Genomic DNA, 22,373 nt, shown 5'->3' with positions numbered 1-22,373 from the left:
ATGGAAGAGAGTTCATCACCAGCAATTATTTCATTAATCTCGTTAAATCTTCATCATTTGATTTTTCAATTCGTAGAGCTTTATCCTCGATCGTCATGTCCTTAGACTTAAGACTAATACACTATGGCTTCCTTTGGGTTCATCTTCATTGAGATTAATGTCATGATTCTACAGGGTCCTATAGAGATCTTCAAGAGCTAAGACATTCAAATCATTTTCCTATTGAATGGAATTAACCTCTAGTCTCCATTCCCTTGGAACACTTTTGAGGATTTCTTCACACAATCAACAATAATGTAGCTTTTGTTTAGAATCTTGAGTCCATATACTAAAGTTTTGAATCTAGAAAAATGTTTTCATCATCTTCACCATCTTACATATTGAACACTTCACAATGCCTTACTAAGGCATTTTCCTTAAATTCCTTGACTTTCTGATTTCTATCATAGTTGAGACACAAAGAGTCATATACTATTCATTGTTTCTTTATTAGGAAGGAGTTTTTCAAACTCGTTAAAGGTAATAAATTCCAAAAGAAAATATCTGGACTTGTAATGCCTTTTATGAGTAGGAGTTATATCCTTTGTTGTTATAAATTCACCGTCAACATTTGTTAGGGATGTAAAACATTCTAAAACCACATCTGAAACTGAACAGTTTATTCTTGGAATTGTCAATTCTTTCGCTGTCAAGCATATGAGGTGGTATTGAGTAAGAAGTACTAGTTTTTTCAACATTGACATTGTCGTTAAAAGGATCATACATTGTTTTTCTCAAAGATATTTACTCTTACATGCTTAAGTGTTCAAATAAAAAACCGAAACTGTAATGCCAACTAAAGATGAGAAAAACATAAGAAATGGAAGTGGAGAGAAATGAATTTTGTTGGAGTTTTAAAAAAATTGAATGTTTAGGATAAAGACTAATTCGAACTCAAATGTTGAAGGTAAAGAGATAATAAAAGAAAAGTAGACGAATACAATTTTTCCTAATTTACACTATAATCTTGAGTTATGTCGATTCCTCTCTCACTTGAGACATTTTCACTATAATTCAAATTATTACAATTTCTCTTAGGTATGTTCTAGAAATTAACTTGAGTAGCTCCTGAGCAGAAAATAACATATCTAAGTCTTTAGACGTGTGTCTAAATGATGTTTTAAGATATGCATCACCAAAATGCTTCATGATCAAAATATCATATGCTATCTTATTAAATTTATCTCGAGTTCAAATGATCCTATGTTATAATTAGATTTGCCCGCTCTTTATGCAACATATTACTTCAAATCTTTTCAATAATTTTTTACACATCTAAAACACATTATAATTTAAAATTATTCTCGTACATATTAATATCAAAACTAAACATATGTATACCACAAATATATTAAATCTAACCTTGAGATTTAACAAACTATTTGTCCTTAACAACCACTTGAATCCAATAAATTGAGTTTGTATTAGAGTATCTTGTTTAGAAAGGTATAGCCACCAACACTAGGCGTGAAAGTGTACAACAAAACTAATCCCAAGCTGTCTATTAAATGTAATCCATATTTAACATAACATCGAAACATAAAACGGACCACACCTTTTAAATCTCACCAGTCATCACTCATCCACCATCTCTATCTGTCCTTTTAAATACCATACCTTTTTTCCACACCCAAAAATCACTTGGACAAGAAAAATACACTCTCTCACGCACCACCAAAAAACAACCAAACCAATCAATCAAACTCCATTTTTTTATAGCTTTTTCTTCCTATAATCTTTCTTCACTCCTCGTGCGAAAAATCCATCCTTGTAGCTTCCTTTGTCTACTAATCAATAATTCCAAATGGTACCATGGCACTAAACAGGTGAAAAACTGGTTTGTTTCTTGAATATTATACACCTAATATAAAGATGTATATAGTTACTTAACTTCTTTCTTTGGTGGTTAATCACTAGCTCGTGTATCTTATTCTTGTTTTTCAGATCAACAACAACTACCAAGGAACAAAACTCAAGTTTATAGATCAAGCCATATAAACCAAAAAAGAAGGTTTTTCTTTATTTGTTCATAATCAACATGATACGTTAAAGCTTCTTCCTACGGACAAAAAAGAGAACTTTTTTTTGACAGATATGGGAACGTACTTTCACGGAAGTAGCAACAGTTCTGACATCCAACCGTCGGCAGAAGGTATGCAGACACTTTACCTTATGAATCCAAACTACGTAGTACCGTACTCCGAGGAACCACAAAATCCAACACAAAACATGCTTTTCACTAATCACAACGCTACCACAAACACTCCTCCTTCACCTCACGCGCTCAATGTATTCAAATTTCCGCACGCGCCTTCTTCGATGAGTCAACACAACATAGTTGGATTTACTGTTCCACCGTCGAACTTCCATGGATCCAACTCCACCGACAGTTCTACACAGCCGTATCAAGCTTCCGGCTTCCACGCCATCCCCTCCTCGGCGGCAGAAACTACTCATCCACCTCATCCCCAGTATAATACATGGGGATCAGGTAGTTTCATACTACCCGACCAAACTGTCACGGTGGCCACAACCTCTAACATATCAGAATCTCAGACCGTTGCCACCGTGACAACATCTGCAGCGACAGAATTTTCGCCGCCACAAATAGGTTATCATCATAGGCCAGTTTATCAGCGTGGTTTGTCTCTCAGTCTTTCCTCACAACAAACGCCTTACCGGTCATTTTCTGGCGAGGTTGAGGTCTCCCGCGGCGGTGACAACCACGGCGGTGTTGTTTTCGGGTCGAAGTACTTAAAAGTGGCACAAGAGCTTCTAGATGAAGTTGTGAATGTGGATAAGGGAATCATGAAAGGAGAATCTGTTGAAGGAAATAATACTAACAATAATGATAGAGAAAAGAGGAAAGCGAATATTGAATCGAGTTCGAGTGGTGGAAGAGAAAACGATGGAGGGAAACAAGTTGTTGAATTAAGCACTGCACAGAGACAAGAGCTTCAAATGAAGAAGTCAAAGCTTGTTAACATGCTAGATGAGGTATACGTTTATGTTACATGCATGTAGTAATAATTAATCATGATTCATTGGAAATATTATATTGGTGTGATGTTGTGAAAGTACAGTACTTGTTTGAATATAAAAAATACTACTAAATTGTGTTATTATGTTATGTTGAATTGTGGATGATTCAGCTTTTGACACTGAATTGAATGAGTGAAGAAATAATAAAGATTGTGACACTGCGAAGAAGGACTGAAATTGACAGGATTGTCAGATTTGAGTTCTTGGTTTTGAGTAAACTGATGATAACAAAAAAGCCATTTGATCTGGTGAATGTCAGAGAATAATTTTGGGTTGGGCCCATTTGAGTCAGTTTCATGTTTATTTTGATAGTTTGAACTTTGAACTACCGAGTGAAGGCATTATTGAATGAGAGTGGGAAAAGTAAAGTTTACTTTAAAACATAAAATGAAAAGTAGTTTTCATAATTCATAAACACACTCATATTGGGTCCAAACTTTCTTCTTATGAATGTCATTTCATCAAGAGTCTAAATAAAACTTTTTTCTTGTATTCAGATCAGCACATATACTTAAATTTTTTTCTTCTTTAGTATTGAGAAACATGGTCTTTAGGTTTGGTTTCAATGTGTCATTATGTGGTATGAAATATTTAAAATATGTAGAATAAAAAAAATTTTTATCTAGAAAACTTGACGGTTAATCATTATGTGGAAAATAACACATACTCATTCTTCGAGTTTTACTATTTTTCTAGTTAATTAGGAGTGAGATTCAATCAAAAGACTTAAGCAATTAGGTGACGAACTGTCATTTCTTTTATTTTACGGAGGTGGTTGTGTCTACACTCTTTCAACTTACTATGTCTTATGTCTGTTGTTTCAAAAGTTTATTTGGTTGGTATTAGTTTTCCGTTTATATCATTTTGTTTTTCGTCATGATCTTTAATTAGCCATTACACTTTTTTTTATGCTCTTAACTACTTTTGTATTTTTAATATATTATTTTTAATATATGGTTGCTATTTTGTTACTAAAAAACATTACCGACATGATAATGTTGGGCCTAATAATATGGACGTTTTTGTCATATGAAATAGGATTTCTAAACATTATAAATTGTCTTTTTATTTATTTATTTTTGGTAATGTATTGTGTTTTTATTAGTATGATGTATAAAATAGGATTTCTAAACATTAATTAATAATTCTGTTTTTATGATAATGATGTATAAACGATTCTTTTGTTATTTTGCATGCAGGTAGAGCTAAGGTACAAACAATACCACCATCAAATGCAAAGTGTGATATCATCATTTGAATCCGCAACCGGATACGGAGCAGCAAAATCTTATACATCCCTTGCCTTGAAGACAATCTCAAAGCAATTTCGAAGTCTGAAAGACGCAATAACATCGCAAATCAAGACGACTAGCAAGAGTTTGGGAGAAGATGATTGCTTGGGAGTTAAGTTAGAAGGTTCTAGGCTAAGGTACGTCGATCATCATCTCCGACAACAACGGGCATTACAGCAACTTGGAATGATTCAGAATAATGCTTGGAGACCACAAAGAGGATTGCCCGAACGAGCTGTTTCTGTTCTTCGAGCTTGGCTTTTCGAGCATTTCTTGCACCCGTAAGTATTTACTACTCGTTTCGTTCTTAATTTCTTCGTTACAAAATTATTTTGATGTAGAAAATTAAATACTAGTATTTAACTTATGAGTTTCTAATTGTGACATGCAGATATCCTAAGGACTCTGATAAGGTTATGCTTGCAAGACAAACTGGACTTACTCGGAGTCAGGTACATGCCATTCTTTTACTTTTATTTTTTAATAAAGGAAACTAATATTTATAGAAACTGAGGAATACAAGTATGGTTCCAAGTTCCAACTCGAACAAGAAAAATTAAGTAGAGTTAATACACTTAGAAATTAAGTCTAATAAAGGGAATAAAGAAAAACCGAAATGCTTGTGATGTGTTTTGAATTTATGGGTGAGGGAAGTGTTTTGAAATATTAAATTTGATTTGAGTCTATTTTTGATTTTTAGGTATAGTTATTTTGGGTTTAGATAATTTTGAATAATGTTTTTGGAAAACTTTGATAGTGTTTGAAGTGTTTAAACATTTTTTAGGGTTGTAATATTTTTTTGAATATTATTGAGATTTCTAAAGTTGAAAACTCTCTAGAATTGGTGTGTCTAGAATTTTCCTTACAGTATTATAAATAGAGATGCAATCCTGCATTTTTTGTATCAAGTAAAATACAAAGTTCTCTCTTTCATAAAGAATTCTTCTACGTATCTAGTTTCTATTCAAACCTCTAATATTCACATACACTTTCCCTAAACACAAAAAGCCTTATTTCCAACAAAGTGCTACCAGATCTTCAAGGTCCTTAAAAGATGGTGAATGGAGGTTTCCCTTTTCAAATGTCGATGCTCACAAATAATAACTATGACATATGGAGTATCAAGATGAAGGCGCTACTAGGAGCTCAAGATGTGTGGGATATCGTTGAGAAACGCTTCAAGGAGCAAGATGAAGCCTCGATAAGTCAAAGTGTAAAGTAGACATTGAAGTTGTCAAGGAAGAGAAACAAGAAAGCTCTCTTCCTCATTTATCAATCGGTGGATGAAGATACATTTGAGAAGATCTCCGATGCAACGATGACCAAAGAAGCATGTGACAAGCTTCAAATTTGCAACAAAGGAGTGGAATAGGTGAAAAAGAATCGTCTTCAAAATCTTAGAGGTGACTTTGAACGTTTATTTATGGATGAGTCTGGGTTAATTTCTGATTATTTTTCTCGAGTATTGGTCGTAGTCAATCAACTTTAAAGAGATGGTGAAGATGTTGATGAGGTGAAAGTCATGGAGAAAATAATTCGTACTTTAAATCCAAGTTTTGACTTCATTGTTACTAACATTGAAGAAATCAAAAATTTAAATACCATGACTATTGAGCAACTCATGGGTTCTTTAGAAGCATACGAAGAAAAACAAAAGAGAAAAATTAAACAAAATCAGGGTATGGGAAAACTACTATAACTCAATCTAAAGGAAGCAAACTACGTCAAGATCGTGGACGTGGACGAGGACATGGAGAAGAAGGAAGAGGCAGTTACAACAACTCCTCCAACAACTTCAACAATAGAGAAAGAAGTTGGAATGCACATGCAACAAGAGTTTGTGGAAGTGGAAATTCATGGTCGATGTGCGATAAATCACAAATCAAGTGCTTCAACTGCAACAAGATTGGTCACTACGCATCTGAGTGTATATTCTCGAAGAAGGTTGTGGAGAAAGCTAACTTTATAGAAGAAAAAGGCGGAGAAGAAGAAGCTTTGTTTCTGGCATGCCAAAACCAAGTTGAAGAGAAAAGAAATAAGTGGTACCTCGACATCGGCACAAGCAATCACATGTGCGGCGATCGAAGCATATTCGTAGAGATAAATGAAGCGGCATCTGACAATGTCTCATTTGGAGATGACTCAAAGATACCTGTCAAAGACAAAGGTGAAATTATCATACGCTTAAAGAATGAGAGTCATCTGTTCATATCCAATTTCTACTATGTGCCTAACATGAAGAATACTACTTTGAGCTTGGGAAAATTATTATAGAAAAGGCTATGACATCCACTTGAAATACTATATTCTTTTCTTAAGAGATTATAGACATAACTTAATTGCTAAGGTGCCCATATCAAAGAATATGATGTTCCTCTTGAAAATTCAAAATGATGTGGCAAAGTGTCTCAAGGCTTGCTATATTGAATCTTCATGGCCATGGCATCTATGGTTAAGACACCTCAACTTTGATAGTCTGGAACGTTTGGCAAAGATGGAGGTGGTGAGAGGCTTGCCTAACATCAACCACCCAGACCAACTCTGCGAAGGATGTCTAGTTGGGAAGAAATTCCAGAAAAGATTTCCAAAGGAATCAACGTCAAGAGCGACAAAACTGCTATAGCTCATACGCACCGATGCTTGTGGACCAATCAAACCAAACTCTTTTGGTAAGAGTAAATACTTTCTCCTATTTATTTATGATTATTCCAGAAAAACCTCGGTTTATTTCTTAAAGGAGAAGTCATAAGTATTTGAAAATTTTAAGAAGTTCGAAGCCCTTATAGAGAGAGAAAATGGTCTTTCCATTAAGGCCATGAGATCCGACCAAGGATGAGAGTTCTCTTCAAATGATTTCCACAAATATTGCGAAGACCATGGAATCTGCCGTCCACTGGCAGTGCCAAGATCGTCACAATAAAATGGTGATTGCGACATTAACATTTTTTGTCTTTTTGGTGATTGCGAGCCTTTAAGCTATCAAAAGGCGGTTGAAAACGTATAGTGGAGACACACCATTGACAAAGAAATCAATTCAATCATGAAGAATGATATGTGGGAACTTACTACAATTCCACAAGGACATAAAGCAATCGAAGTAAGATGGGTGTACAAGGAAAAACAGAATGCAAAAGGATATGTGGAGAGATACAATCCAAATTGGTGGCGAAAGGCTATAGTCAAAGACAATGAATTGACTATGATGAGGTCTTTGCTCTTATTACTCGTCTAAAAACTATTAGACTGATCATTTCTTTGGCAGCCCCAAAAAATGGAAGATCTATCAAATGGATGTGATGTTGGCCTTCTTGAATGATTTTCTCAAAGAAGAAGTTTATATCGAGAAATCAATGGGCTATTAAGTAAAAGGGCAAGAAGAAAAAGTCTTGAAGTTGATGTATGCAATGTCTCACAATTTAAGTTGTCAGCATTTTCACGAAGTCATTCAAGTTGGAAGTGTTCGTGATGCTAAGGAGTATGCTCGAAGTCACAAATCAAATTTAACGGCGTGTTGAAATATGAAACTTGATTTTGGTCTATTTTGGTTTTAAGGTTTAGTTATTTTGGGTTTATGTAATTTTAAGTAAGATTTCTAGAAAACACTTATAGTGTTTAGAGTGTCTAGATACAAAAAGTGTTAATTTTGAGATAAAGACCTTGGGAGCACCGAGACGTGAAGAGCTAAATGTCCAATATTCTTAAAATATCTTAGACATTATATATTCAATATTTCCTTTTATATTTTTACTCTATATATGACTTATCACTCACATGTGAATTTCAATAATCCACATCACTGAATTAATTCATATTAGAATTTTACTTTGTTTTCTCTACCAAGCTAAAACATGAATTGATACTATTTATTGAGGAGACCCGTACAACCCAAGAGTGATGGGGGCATAATAAGTTAAAAGGGTATGAGAACTCATTCTAATTTAGTTCTAATGATGTTATCTAAAGAACTCATATTAAGTTCCACAAATTTATCTCACATATTAATTTTTATTTTAATTTAAAATAATATTTTAGATCATTTAAATTAATATTAATATAAAATTAATAAATAAATCAAATTAAATTTAAATTTTTATAACAATAATTAAAATTAACCTTAAATACATGACATATATAACTAAAAACGATAAAAATAAATAACATCACATAACTAGTCAAATTAAAATTTTACCATCCTCATGTTCAAAACGTTCCTAAATATACATCACTAGATCTTCTTGAAGTTGTTGAGGAACTTGTTTTTCACGAAGATTTTCTCTTCTATATAGTCTTATTGCAAGTTTCAGATGATAACCATTAATTTTTTTAGTTGTTAATATGTTATTATCCACATTATCATAATAGTAATCAAAATCGCCTCCATATATGTGTCGTTCATCTTCATCAATCATGTGTAATATGATGCAAGTATATATGGTATGCTCGAGGGTTTTCATGTACCAGACATGCATTGGACCACATATAATTTCAAATTAAGGTTGAAGCATTCTAAATACTTGTTCCACATCCTTTCTATCCTATTCTTGACGTTGTGCAAATAGGTTTCTCTTTTCTCCTTGCGATATTGAAATGGCCTTGATAAATTTAGCCCACTCTAGCATATATACATATGCTAGATAATATCCTATATTATATGGAGTCTTATTGATTGTATATTGCATTGTGTGAGCCCTTACTCCCAAAATATCGGTAAACATGTTGGATTAATTTAGCACATTAATGTCATTGTTTGAATCTACAATATCAAAAAATGCATGTCAAATCCACAAATCTTGTGATGCCAATGCTTCAAGCATAATCATGGGTTTACCATGATCACCTCGACAAAAGTATCATTTCCAAGCAACGAGATAAAATTTACATTCCTAGTGCAAACAATCAATATAATCTAGCAAAGCCTAAAAAGCCATGTGACTCCCTCATTTGTAAAAGATGTTAAACACCAACGTTGTTAAGCCTTCTCAAATACTTATCTTCAAATACCTCATTCAAACCCTTTATAGATCTCTCTAAGCACTCAATTGGAGTGTTTTTACCGATTCAAACATATTCGTTTACAATGTCAGCAGAAGATCCATACACGAACATACAAATAGCAGAAATGAAAGTCTGCTATGGTGAAAAAGCCATTTACCAGTTGCATTATCCCTCATTTGGAAATGTTCGTCATGATTTCCCATGGTGTCTAAAATTAGAAGAAACACATGCATATGTTTTCTAAACCTTCTACGGAATTGGGCATCTATGTATATTCGATTTTTTCAGTGAAATAGTCATTGAATAATCAGGTATGCCCTTCTTTACAACTTTGATCTATCACTACTCATCTCTTTAGCCTAGAGGAAATTTTATATTGACGTTCGTTCTCGAGCATTGACATTAGTAGTTCTTCATTTGTGTTATCTATAAGTTCATCTTCAATCAAGTCCCAAAGAGTTTGTTGAGTCATTTGAGTTTTTTATATCCATTAAAGTCACAGAAGAGTGTGAGGATAATGGGAAAAAGGTGAGAAGAATGAGACAAAAATGATACAAAAAGGAAAAAAATATAATGTTCACCCACAGAAGGGGGGGGAGGGGGTGAATTGTGTGTTTAGAAGAAAAAAATGGTTTTGAAAAACTTTTGGAATTAAAATTAGAGTTTGAAAATATTTTGAAAATTATTTTAAGATTAAGCAGCAGAAAAATAAAATTGTATAATGTAAAGTGTAGAAGTTTAAATATTTAAGGGAAAATAGAAAACACCGGAAATTATAGAGGTTCGGTCAAATAAAGAGAAAATACATACTCCTCTTCCCAAGAATTGATCTTGAGAGTATCCAATAAACTTGAGCTTTTAGCAAGTTAAACTCTCGAACCCCCTTATACAAGGACAAATGAAATTTATAGCTAACTTTCAACTAAACCCCAAATTATGGAGTGAAGTGATGAGTCTTCCTTCCAAGCAATAAGTCTCATTTCCATGAGAATCTTGGAGCAGATAGTCTTCAAGCTTCTAAACAATCTTTGGGAGCATTTAACACCAGGATGAGCTCTCTCGAACCTAAACCTTGGTTTTATACCGGGTTAACCAATAACCTATGAGATTTTACCACATGTTAATCTGAAACCTAAACATGCTTTTAGTAGTTGGCTAAGCTTTAACATAATCTGGGTTTTATCACGGGCTAACCAATAACCTATGAGATTTTATCACGGGCTAAACTCGAACCTAATCAAGAGACTTGATCACACAAATCTCAAACCTAAGCTTTTCATGGGATTTCCTTTGAATCCAAGCAAACAATATCTAAGTGGATAAAATGTTCAACCAAGGTATAAACAAAAGTTTCTTGGTGAACTTGCAAATATACCCTTCCAGAACTACATCTTCCTCACTTGCAAAATGACTTTCTCGAAAAAGCACTTTAGTTAAATTCTTAGTGAGAGAAAGTAAACAAAAGAAAAGTTTAGAGAAAGAGAGAGAGGGATATATATATATATATATATATATATATATATATATATATATATAGAGAGAGAGAGAGAGAGAGAGAGAGAGAGAGAGAGAGAGAGAGTGAGAGAGAGAGAAAAAGAGTGTGAGAGAGAGAGAGAGAAGTGTGAAATGAAACACGGTTTCTGATGTTTTGAAATGAAGGAAGATATCTCTATTTATAGGCTATATTTTGGCTCAAAAAGGAAATTATTTTAAGGCTAATTTATGACTTTCCCATCGATCGGTTGACTCCAAATTAATTGAATACTAAGTTAAAAATGGAAACAAAATATATTTGGTCGTTACACCTCATTAAGATCTTGTCATAATCACTTGGGACACATTTTTGAACTGAACCAATCGATTGGTTCAATGTGCCAATCGATTGAAAAATACAAAACTTTGCCTAGAGCTTTTCAAACAGCATCCAAATCATCTGGCATAATTTCAAGAAATTTTTGAAACTGTTTCCTTGAGAAGAATCAAAAATATTTTGGTGTGTTTGATTTATCCATGCACTTTTATGAGAATGCTCTCATGCTTTACAAAGTATTCACTCAGAGTAATCGAGGTAGGGCTTTCTTGTTCTTCAAGACTTGTCGAATGCTTTCTTTCTTATAGACACTCGCTTGAGTTCACCTGAGATGAGACTTGGGTTATATTCCATTTGGTTTCCACCATCAGATAGTCAAGTCCATCAAGCACTAATATCATGGTTTGTATCTTCAATCGTTTAATCGCTTATGCTTGACTTGACATAAATGACTAGTTATCATCATTGGATATTCCTTGTCATCATAAAAACTTGGTGTCCTTATTAATGGCATGTCACCTAGAATTATCCTTAAAAACAAGGTTCCACACTAGTTTGAATAACGACATAATATTTATTATGAGTTAAAGTGCTACTACTGACCATTTTGCATGGGCGTTAAAACATAAAAAGTACTAGATAATATTTTGTTTTGATAATACTAGAGAATCTCATCTTAATTAAAATCCATATTTTTCTTTTAATTTATTACAATATTTTTCATGAACTTCATATTGATTATCATTCTTCCCAAAAGTGTTTGACATGATCTATTACATTACTTCAAACTTTATCTTATCCTTGTTTAATATGTTTTCTTCCTCCTTATGTTGTGCTAGTATTTCCACTAGTGTTACTCTTTTATTCGCTGTATCATGCACAACATTAGAAGACGATTCAATTGCATTTGCATTTTCATTTTCATTTTCCTTTATTACACTCTTCCTTTTTGTTCTCTTTTGTCCCATTAGACACTCCATGGAGATGATGACTTATACTCATAACATGAAGGTATCTTTTGGTTAGACAATAATTAGTATACCCTACTAGAAAAGTTATTTATTCTTTTCTGAAGAATTTTAGGTCGACGCTCCACCCATTTAGGTTCAGCTTTTAACAATCGTCATGCATACTCAAGATTGAATGACACGTCTTCATCCTGAGCAAAAAAGTGCATTGACTAAGTTATCTTTCTCCAATGTCCCACTTTTATTTCCATGAACAGCTTGTTTGTAACACCCAAGATGTTTTTGAACAAGGAAATTTATTCGATTTCATCGACATTTTAATTGGTTGTGTAGATTTTCTCGCAACTTCCCACAAGACTAATTATAATTGGCGGCGATTCATAACCAAAAACTATCGACTTTTTTTTATCAACTCCCACTATTGGATCATTTGAAACATTGCGCCAGTTTTGCATGAGAAGTGTATATTCATCCCTTATAAATAACTCTAGAGTTATTTTTTTTACTGAATGCCTTTATTATACTTCAATTGTAATATTTTGAATGCGATTTTGAGTTGAAAACTGTGGAGCTTGACATTCAGACATGAACCCAATTGGAAGCATTTCAGGTTCATGACGAGAAAACTCCACTCCAATATTTACTTGAGGTCTATAATACATATTTGGCTTGTTTGGTGATGGAAAAAATACAGCGGGTTTTGTTGGCGGTGATTGGAATTGAGAATTTGGAGGTGATGGAAATTGAGAATTTTGAGAATTTTGAGATGAAACATAATCAAAAGTTATATTGATTAGGACTTATTTGACCCTAACAATAACAACTTTGAAGTAAGGAGTTCAATGAGATGAAGTTGTGAGAGAAAATTTTAAAAACATAGAGTAAAGTGGTGAAATTGTGGAAGAGAAATTCAAAATTTAAGGGAAAATAAAATTGTGAGAGAAAATTTGAGTGTAAAATTTTTTAAACAACCTCATTTATTAGTAAATATTTTTTTTAAAAAGGTAAAAGTTATGAAATTCAGAACGCTACTATGTTTATTTATAATCATTATTACCATTGCTACATGAAGCAACAAATGGACAACATGGCGAATCCAACACTCATTTTCTTTTTAATTGACTTGTCAACCTAGAGAAATGTGAACAAACTACAGTCGGAGATGGTCTAAGAGACATCAACATTATATTTCTATCACTTGGTTCGTCCTAACCACTTGGCATACACTTGTCCCCAAGAATATATTCTTAATATTTCCACTAAATATATGAGATTTTAGCTGACTAATCTCATGAACAAAATAAGATATTTTAACAAGCTAATCTACAAACCGAACAAATCCTTTAACTAGCTGAGATCACAAGCCGATTAGAGATTTTAACTGACTAATCTTTAGAACCAAACTGAGCTTTTGACTGTCTAATCTCCAAAACAAAACAAAAATTGATGATATTACAAAAGAAATAATTCAATCTTTAGTAAATTACAATAGTTCCACAACACCAGAACTCTCACTGATGATTTTCACTATCAAATTACTAAGGCACATTTGTGAAGAAATAGAGAAAATATATAGTAAGAGAGAATATAAACAAGAAAGAATAGTTATAGATTCAATTTCTAGTGTAAAGAAGAAATGGAGAGATATCCTTTAATTATAGGAGAAAGATTTTCTCAAAGAGGAAAAAGATACATGGGTTTTTTAATGACTTAATCAACTAAACATAGGGTCTAATCAATTAAGAGCTTAAAAAAGACAACAATGAAAATCCCAAAATGGAAACCCTACATCAGATATGTGTCTTAATTGATTAAGAGTATTTTTAATCGATTGGTGAGTCTTTTGCATTGCTCTAATCGATTAGATTGAGTCCTTAATCGACTAGAAATTGTATAAATGCTTCTTAAATGATTAGGAACACTCTTGGTCTATTCCACATGCACCTTCATAGTGTTTCCAAACACTTTAAGGTATTTTTAGTAAATTAAAGATGGTTTAAAACATTTTCAAGTTTCTTTAGTAATTCTAGAATTACTCTAATAACTGTACATTTTTCTTGATGACTTTGAGGCTTCAAGATATTTTTTCTTGATTTATCATTGATTTAACACTTCATATGAGACTTGATTCTTGTGACTGGTGAGACTTGATATAGCTTATTTGATATACATCATCATTGGGGCTTATGAGACAAGAGATCAACAAAGACTTTACGTAATATCGTTGGACATTAGTTGTTATCATCATCAAAACCATCATGAACATCTGACGGTGGTAGACAATTATACGTATAAACACATAGATTCAAAGTATCTTCCTTTTTTATGATGACAACACATTTCTAAAGGGGGGGGGATAAACATAAAAGCATGAGTAAAATATTGGATTGGTTAAACTCCCCATCACAAATATAGAGAGTATACACAGAAAATAAAAGACGGAAAACAATTTCAAGCACATAGATCATAATTAATCAAGCAAGAAATAATATGAACTTAATAATAAATTTGAATTTCAATACAAGGAAAGAAAATTGCATAAAACTAAAGACATTTAAAAAGAGAACAAGACAACTATTATTTGTAACTATTATCGTAATTTGATATTCCTTTCCCTATTGCATGCTTCTTGAGAAAGGAAATCTACTTTGAAGGCTTTTGAAGAGCTATGGATTTTTGTTGGGAGATTGAAATAAGTGTTGAGATTGTTAGAAGGAACTTCTTGAAGGACTTCTACATCATATGCTTCGATCTTTGTTGGAATATACTACAATTCTCTATCAATGACTCAAATCTTTATCTCTTTTAAATTATTTTTTCCAAAGGAAATATTTGAAGAATTTGAGGGTTCATTTATTGTATTAACTCCAAATTTATCCAATATCCTAGTGATTAAACTTCCATACGGTAGCCATGTTTAGGTTATCTTCTTGGAGTTAATCATGTGACACATCACTCCATATGTCTAATTGGTTGAATAATTATGAGTTAGTATCCACAAGGTCAAAATGTCTTCCTTTATGAGTTCTCCCCTTTGGTCTTTCTGAAGGGAAATCGCAATACAAAGCGCAACGGAAAACCAAAAATTCCCTTTATCTGATCGTTGCGAATGATGCATGATTAGTGATATAACGATTACCTCTTCTGATGATTGACATCTTTGATGTAGAATCAGAGGAATGATCACGAGCATTGAATGAAGAACAACACATCCACTCAATACACACGAACAGAGTGCCTTCAATATCAGTCTTAGCTTCTACAAATAAAGACGTTGAGTGAGTGAGAAAGATAGAAATTATGGACAGGGTTTCACAAACCAAGTATCATCAAATATAAAAGCTTATGCATAAGTTTTCTATTTACAGAACAACTTATGTGGGCTACAAATTGAAAAAACCCACTTAAGTGGATTGTACCTTATGGTGTACTATATTTCACTTAAGCCCACAGTACCTTACTGTATTCTGTATTCCACTTAAGTGAATCTTACCTTACGGTGTTCCATAATTTTCTTAAGTGCATTGTATCTTATGGTGTTCCTTATTTGTATTATCTCTCATCAATATGTTCTTAAGTGTGTGATCCTGTAGGTTTTTGTGAAGTTGACAATTATATTAAATCAGACATTTAATATAATAAATATTGGGAGATATCTATAAATACATCACTTCTACCCAAGTCATGAAAATGCCACATGATCTTATAAAAACTTTATGTGATAATGTTTGTGTGTATAATTACCATTTTGCTCTCATGTCTATATTTAACACCAAGCATAGATCGTGTCATCCTTGTCCATTTCAATATTGGGTCCTTCTACATTTAACTTATTATGAAGGATGGTCAAAATCCATCTAGATCAATCATACCTCTCAACATTATTTGTAGAGTACCCATCAACTGTCTTTTTGGTCATCTAGTTATAGACAATGTTTTTTGGTAATAAAGTACTCGACTTCACATCTATGGTCCATAGTGATTTCAGGTTGAAGGGTGGTATACACCAATATTACCATGATAATAAATTATGACACTTTGCATAACATTCTTTGTAGTATTCTCATTATGGGTCAATCCAGTATAAATATTACTCATAATATTCATACCTATGTGAAGACTTGATAACTCTTTATCCATGATCCATGACATGTGATCATCACTCTATCAACACAATAGTCTTAATGCTTTAATATTATCCCACTTTGCAATAAGCTCGACTACATATACTTTAAGAATAATATTCTTATGTTTAATGGGATCTCATGATTAAGTTTCACTTAATATTTCATTAAATGGACTATTTGTTTTAGGAACTTTATTATTTTGGAAAAACAAATGTAAAAACAAAACGTCTTTTAATTACTAATAAATAATTCGATACAAGTAACAAGTTCTAATAAACTATTGACCTCTAAGGCTTACACCAACATTTTCTTTAAAAAACAATGTGAGTCATTAAGTGGTGCACAACATAAAACTCTGCCTTCAACATTTTTACTTTGATAGGATGCGTGTGATTTCCCATTTATTTGATAAGGAAATTGAGATAGCAATTGAGAGATTGAAATTTTGAGAATGGTGGGGGACATGGATCTTGTAAGACTACTTGAAAGTCATTGGTTTGATTATGCCACTTGTCTGGAAGAGTTGAGCTTCTTCCACGGTTAGCCCATTCTCTTTGCAACTACTCCAGGATAGAGTTTCCACGGATGATAACATTTCTACATGTTGTACGGTGATGAATCCAACTGGAATCTCATGTGCCTTTTTGCCAAGGAATTATGGAAACCACAAATAACCTTTATTTTTTAACTTTTAAGGTGGAAGATTGTATGAAGTATAGTACCTTCAAGGGTTGGCTTGGTCTTTGGTTTTACTTGAAGAGATAGGTTCAATTTTTATGAAGTTTTCATCTCTTAGGACTAGATATAAGGTTAGACTCGAGCTGACCTCAATTTGATACTCTATAATTTGGTTCAATTTCGTTATTTCTTTATTTTTTTTATTTTTCTCTTTGAACTTGTGATTTGTAAGGTATATATGTGGGGACTAAGTTTTCATAGAGTCGAGAAACAAAGTATTCACGTATTTAAAATATTGGAAACCATTCGATCAAGATCAAATAATTTAAATTTAAGTTTAATATTTCAAATTAAAAATTAAAATTAAAATATTTATTTTATTAATCCATCATATCTTGATTGAATGATCATTAATGATCCAAATCGTGAATGCATGAATTTGGTAACGGTAGTGGATTCATATTTTGGAACTCTTTGTACGAGATTTTATATATATATATATATATATATATATATATATATATATATATATATATATATATATATATATATATATATATATATATATATATATATATATGGACAGTTTTTCAATATATCGACATGGTAGGTAATGAATGTCAACATAGAAGTTCTTTGACATTGTTTATGTTTATAATGCAGGTGTCTAACTGGTTTATAAACGCTCGAGTTCGGCTATGGAAACCAATGGTTGAAGAAATGTACATGGAAGAAATCAAGGAACAAGAGGAGAATAATGGATCCAAGGATAACACAAATACATCAAAAGAATCAAGAAAAGAGTTATGGTCTACAACTAATGCTACACAAGAATCAAGTGCTACTAAAATCGATCATATCACTGCGCTTAATTCAAAAACAGAAAACTTCAACAACCAAAACACTTCTCCAACTGATATTTCACATCCCAATAATTCAATCTCCTTATCACCATTGGATATGAAGTCTAACAGAGAATCCAACACAAAGTTTGAGTTTGAAAGGAATCATGACAAAAATGGTTACCCTTTAATGAATGAAAATGAAAACCATGGTGGTGGTTATGGATCAATATTCTCAATGGAAGATATTGGAAGGTATAATGTTAGTGAACAACTAGCTCCTAGATTTCATGGAAATGGTGTTTCTCTCACTCTTGGTCTACCACATAATGAAAATCTCCCTCTATCTTCAACTCAACATGGATTTCTCACTCATAGTATGCATATCGGAGGGAGGATTGAAATGAGAGAGAATGAAAATGAGTTTTGTGGCATTAACACTACTACTCCTTCTTCTCATTCAGGTACAAGTTATGAGAGTGTTGATATTCAAAACAAGAAAAGGTTTTCTACACAATTATTACGTAACTTTGTGAACTAATGAGATATTGGATATCCTTTGAGGAGCTGAAATCATGACGTGCCATAATGATTTTGATCACCCTATCGAAATGTCAATTCGAACAAAAAATTAGTGTATAGTTCATATTCAAGTTTGTTTTGGGAAGATATGTATTGTATATGGTATTGGAATAATAAATAGGTATGTATAGGAGTTGAATGAGTTCTTTGGATTTATCTATACTTAAAGACAGTTATGAGTTAATGTGTAAGATTGATATTTCCTTCATGCATGTAATTTTGTTTCTTGGACGGATTGTAATGGGGTGGAGATCATGAAAGCTATAAAGATGTACAAATTTTTTGAATGCTTTCATTAGAACATGAATGTGTATGTGATCTATATGGGATATGGATGAAATTTATTACTTATTGCAAATCTATGTTTACAAACTTGTGCTCTGGTATCGATACTTATTCTTTCAAACTATGATTGATATCTCAGAACTCTTTCCTTTCGCACAAGGGTTGGAATGACAGAACTAATATATTAAAAGAAAATATGAACAAAGACTTTTGTAATCGAATTGCGACGGGTCATATAAATAGTCATGAGATAAACCCCATGACTCTTAGTCCCTAGTGGACTACTCACTCATGGTGAGGGATAACACAATTAGAGAAACATTCATAATCGAAATCATAATAAACAATTGAAATATAATAACAATTGCAATGAAATATTTATAATCGAAAGCATAATAAAAATTTTAACCTAGCCTCCATCAAGACTCTCAGCGAGGGGATTTCAACTTCTAATGGAAAGATCGCTTCCATGTCATAGACTAATGAGTAAGGAGTTGCCCTTGTTGAAGTGTGAACTGACGTTTGATACCCGTGCAACAAAAAAGGTAGCATTTCCTGTCAATCATTATATGTTATCACCATTTTCTGGATGACCTTTTGATGTTCTTGTTAGTTGTTTCAACGACGACGTTCATCTTGAATCGGTATGGTGATGGGTTATGGTGTTCAATTTTGTGAAGAAACCATTTTCAATTGAAGCTCATAGCAAAAGTTATTCAAGGTGGAAGAAGTGGTCATTTGACTTTGTACTTAGAAAATTTTCAACCATGTTTGATTTCTTCAACTTCCACCTCAAAATTCATTATGATCCAAGCTCCAAATGAAAAAGTCTTCAACATCAAAGTTGTTCCCCTTGATGTCACCTTTCTAAAGCATCCAAGATCGCTTTATTTGGACAAGAATTAAGGGACTTGCGCATGGATACTTTACACGACTTATTTTGGAAACATTTGAATTCAATTTCCATTTAGCTTTGCATGGCTCCATGTTATGACATTAGTAGCATTTGTGCATGACTTGGAGTTGATTGCAATGATCATTTTGGGCCTAACACATTTCCATGCACCCATGCACTTGAATTTCTATTTTTGGCTCAATTTTCAAATGGTGTGAATATCACTTTTCATGACCTATATATTGAACTCATTGGCCTTAGATTGAAGGAGGAACCTTGCCCAAGCCTTGCCAGGCAATCTCAGAACCTCAAATTTTGTTTGTGAACTAGAACTCCAAGGATTCGTAGCCATTTTCATCTCAGTGAATCACTGCAAGCTAGAGGAGGAAGAACCAAGTGGAATTGCATCAAGATCGAGACAAATCACTGCAGCCCGAAGGAAATTTTTCTAGATTTTAAAGCCTTCGATTCTCTTTCATTTCTCCATTATTCTACTTGTTTATTGGTTGTCTAAAATCCTACCAATATAGGCAACAAGATTGAGTTGCTTTGAGATCAAATCGAAGACATTCAGTTCGTGTACCTCAAAATTCAATTCCTTGTATCTTTCAATATACTTGGAATTAGGAGAAATTGAGACCAGATTCGAGCTCTTGTGCATTTTCTCTTAAATATAGTGTATGCACTTTTTATTTTGGTGAACTTTGGTGGTGGACCAGTCCGGTGAGGTCCACCGGAGAAGACGACCGGAGCTAGGGCTTCGGTGATGTGTTGGCATGCCTCCTGGCCATCTGATCATGTTGATTTGTTTTAATCTAAGTCATTTCTTTTAATTGCCAAGCATGTGCCACACTGACTCTGGCTTACCATGGAACGCACACGTTTGGTCATCAAATTTGCCACCTCAAATAATGAGGGAGATCTGATTTTATTTTTAATTTCTGATTTTTCATTTAATTTATTTAATTTTTTAATTCATATTAATTTCATTTTTAATCCTAAAAATATGAGACTTTCACCAAAAATCTTTAAATATTTCCCTCTTTCATATTTTGAATTAAAATCATTTTTTGGATTAATTTTGATATTTTTCATGAATTAAATGATTTTTAACTTATGTTAAATATTTTTAAAATACTTCTGACTTTCCAAAAATTGTGAATTTTTTTGTCTAAGGTCCTTTGACCTTGGTCGACCTAGGATAAATCTCTTGGGCATTTATTTGGTGTTTTAAAGAGATTTGAGGTTTTTTCCATTTTAAAATGCATTTTTATTCATTTTTAATTTGATTTTTAATTGAATAACTGTTTAAAAATTACGTTGAGTCATTTATTTTGTCTTGTGATGTTTGACTTTCTGTTTGGTCTTGATCATGGTTGATTTGACTTTTGTTTGATCAATACTATTGGATTTAGGAGATTGCTGAAATGTACATTTCATCTCCCAAAATGAATGGATAATATTGATCAGATGAAATTCCTCCTATGATCAATTTGGATTTCTATTTCCCCTTCCCTCTTCATCTTTATCTCTGTTCTTCCCCAATCCATCATTGACCAAGGATTTCTCTAAGGTCTAAATGCTAGTTGATTCATCAATGGCCTTGTGTCAGATTAAGTAACATCAGTCTGACTGAGATAGGTCCTTCCCATTTCTTTTAGTGTGTGGCATGTTTTAGGAGTTTGGTTCTTTGTACCAAATATCTAACATGCATTAACATCAATATTTTTATTGTCTGGCCTCAGATAGTTGTGACTTCTATATAAATCCAATTATGATTGTTTAACATAGAGCTAAATTTGTCTCGCAAGGAATAACCTTCTAGTAAGTGAGATTGTAATTCTCCCATTTTTCATGGCATTGTGTGAAAACTTGATATTTTTTCCATTCTTGAGAGCTAGTGGCATACTTGTTGATTTATCCAAGTTGGAGCCCTTCTCATGGATGATGTCTTGGTTCAAGAATTCATACTTGTGAATGAATGGTTGAGTATTCTCCAAAGAATGACTTAATGAATTAAAACTCTTCACTAACATTTGACTAACTCTTTATCAATTTTTCTTTAATTTCAAGTTATTTACTTAATGAAATTTAAATTTCAGTACCTTTAGCATTCATTGCCATTTACATTTCATGCAACTTGTTTATGTTTCAGTCATTTTCACTTTGCTCATTTGAGCCATATCTTGTGATTGTATATATTGTTTGCTTGTCTTTATTTTTTATTATGGTATTAGGACCTTTAAAACACCTAATAACAACAAAAACCCTCAAAAGCATCTTGGTGGACTGTTGGATTTTGATCTGAACTTCTGAACTTAGGAGTAGGCAACATTTCCTATGCTAAAGGACTTGGCCAATGGCATCATCTAAGACTGAGTTATTCTTGACAATGCCTTTCATCTGATACAAGACCTTGAGTGCTCTTGATTCACCTGGCACTTTGTCTTTGTGCTTAATGGTTATGATGTTTGATGATTTCTTCTGACTTGATCAAGGAATATTTCATATGATCCATCTAATGCATTGAAGACTGTTATCTCTTGGATTGCTTGCTTGGATATTATGACTATCTTTATTTGATGCCTTGGCATTCATATAATTGTTTGGATATTGCATATGCTTGTTTCTTGCTAAAGTCCAAAGGAAAATGAGTTTCTATATGACATTCTTGTCTGCTGGATTGCATCCCATCGGTCAGATCTTTTCGAATCTTAACTTTTAATATTTGTCTAGGATAGTATCTTTATCTCTTCCCACTTATTTAATTTAAAAATCTCTCCCTCTTTTCAAAAACCTTCTTTGTTTGGGTTTTCGA

General features: G+C 32.9%; 1 protein-coding gene across 1 annotated transcript; it reads left to right on the top strand.

Annotated features, from left to right (window-relative positions):
• Positions 1 to 1,587: 1,587 nt before the first annotated feature.
• LOC127102749 (BEL1-like homeodomain protein 1) lies at positions 1,588 to 18,735 on the top strand. The gene is made up of 5 exons (XM_051040088.1): positions 1,588 to 1,865; positions 1,984 to 3,036; positions 4,281 to 4,654; positions 4,765 to 4,825; positions 17,615 to 18,735. The coding sequence occupies exons 2-5, from the start codon at positions 2,134 to 2,136 to the stop codon at positions 18,332 to 18,334; spliced, it is 2,058 nt and encodes a 685-aa protein (XP_050896045.1). The 5' UTR covers positions 1,588 to 1,865; positions 1,984 to 2,133; the 3' UTR covers positions 18,335 to 18,735.
• The last annotated feature ends 3,638 nt before the right edge of the window (positions 18,736 to 22,373 follow it).

This window comes from Lathyrus oleraceus, chromosome 7 (genome assembly GCF_024323335.1).
Source record: "Lathyrus oleraceus cultivar Zhongwan6 chromosome 7, CAAS_Psat_ZW6_1.0, whole genome shotgun sequence".
Lineage (NCBI taxonomy): Eukaryota > Viridiplantae > Streptophyta > Magnoliopsida > Fabales > Fabaceae > Lathyrus > Lathyrus oleraceus.
Note: the sequence above shows the minus strand (reverse complement) of the source record. Positions and strands in the feature narration are given on the sequence as shown.

What these genes read in the sequence shown, in the direction of transcription:
- LOC127102749 (XM_051040088.1), top strand. Translation starts at nt 2,134, where the DNA reads ATGGGAACGTACTTTCACGGAAGTAGCAACAGTTCTGACATCCAACCG. An exon ending in TTCGAGCATTTCTTGCACCC is followed by an intron (nt 4,655 to 4,764) that starts GTAAGTATTTAC and finishes TGTGACATGCAG; the next exon opens with ATATCCTAAGGACTCTGATA. An exon ending in CTGGACTTACTCGGAGTCAG is followed by an intron (nt 4,826 to 17,614) that starts GTACATGCCATT and finishes TTTATAATGCAG; the next exon opens with GTGTCTAACTGGTTTATAAA.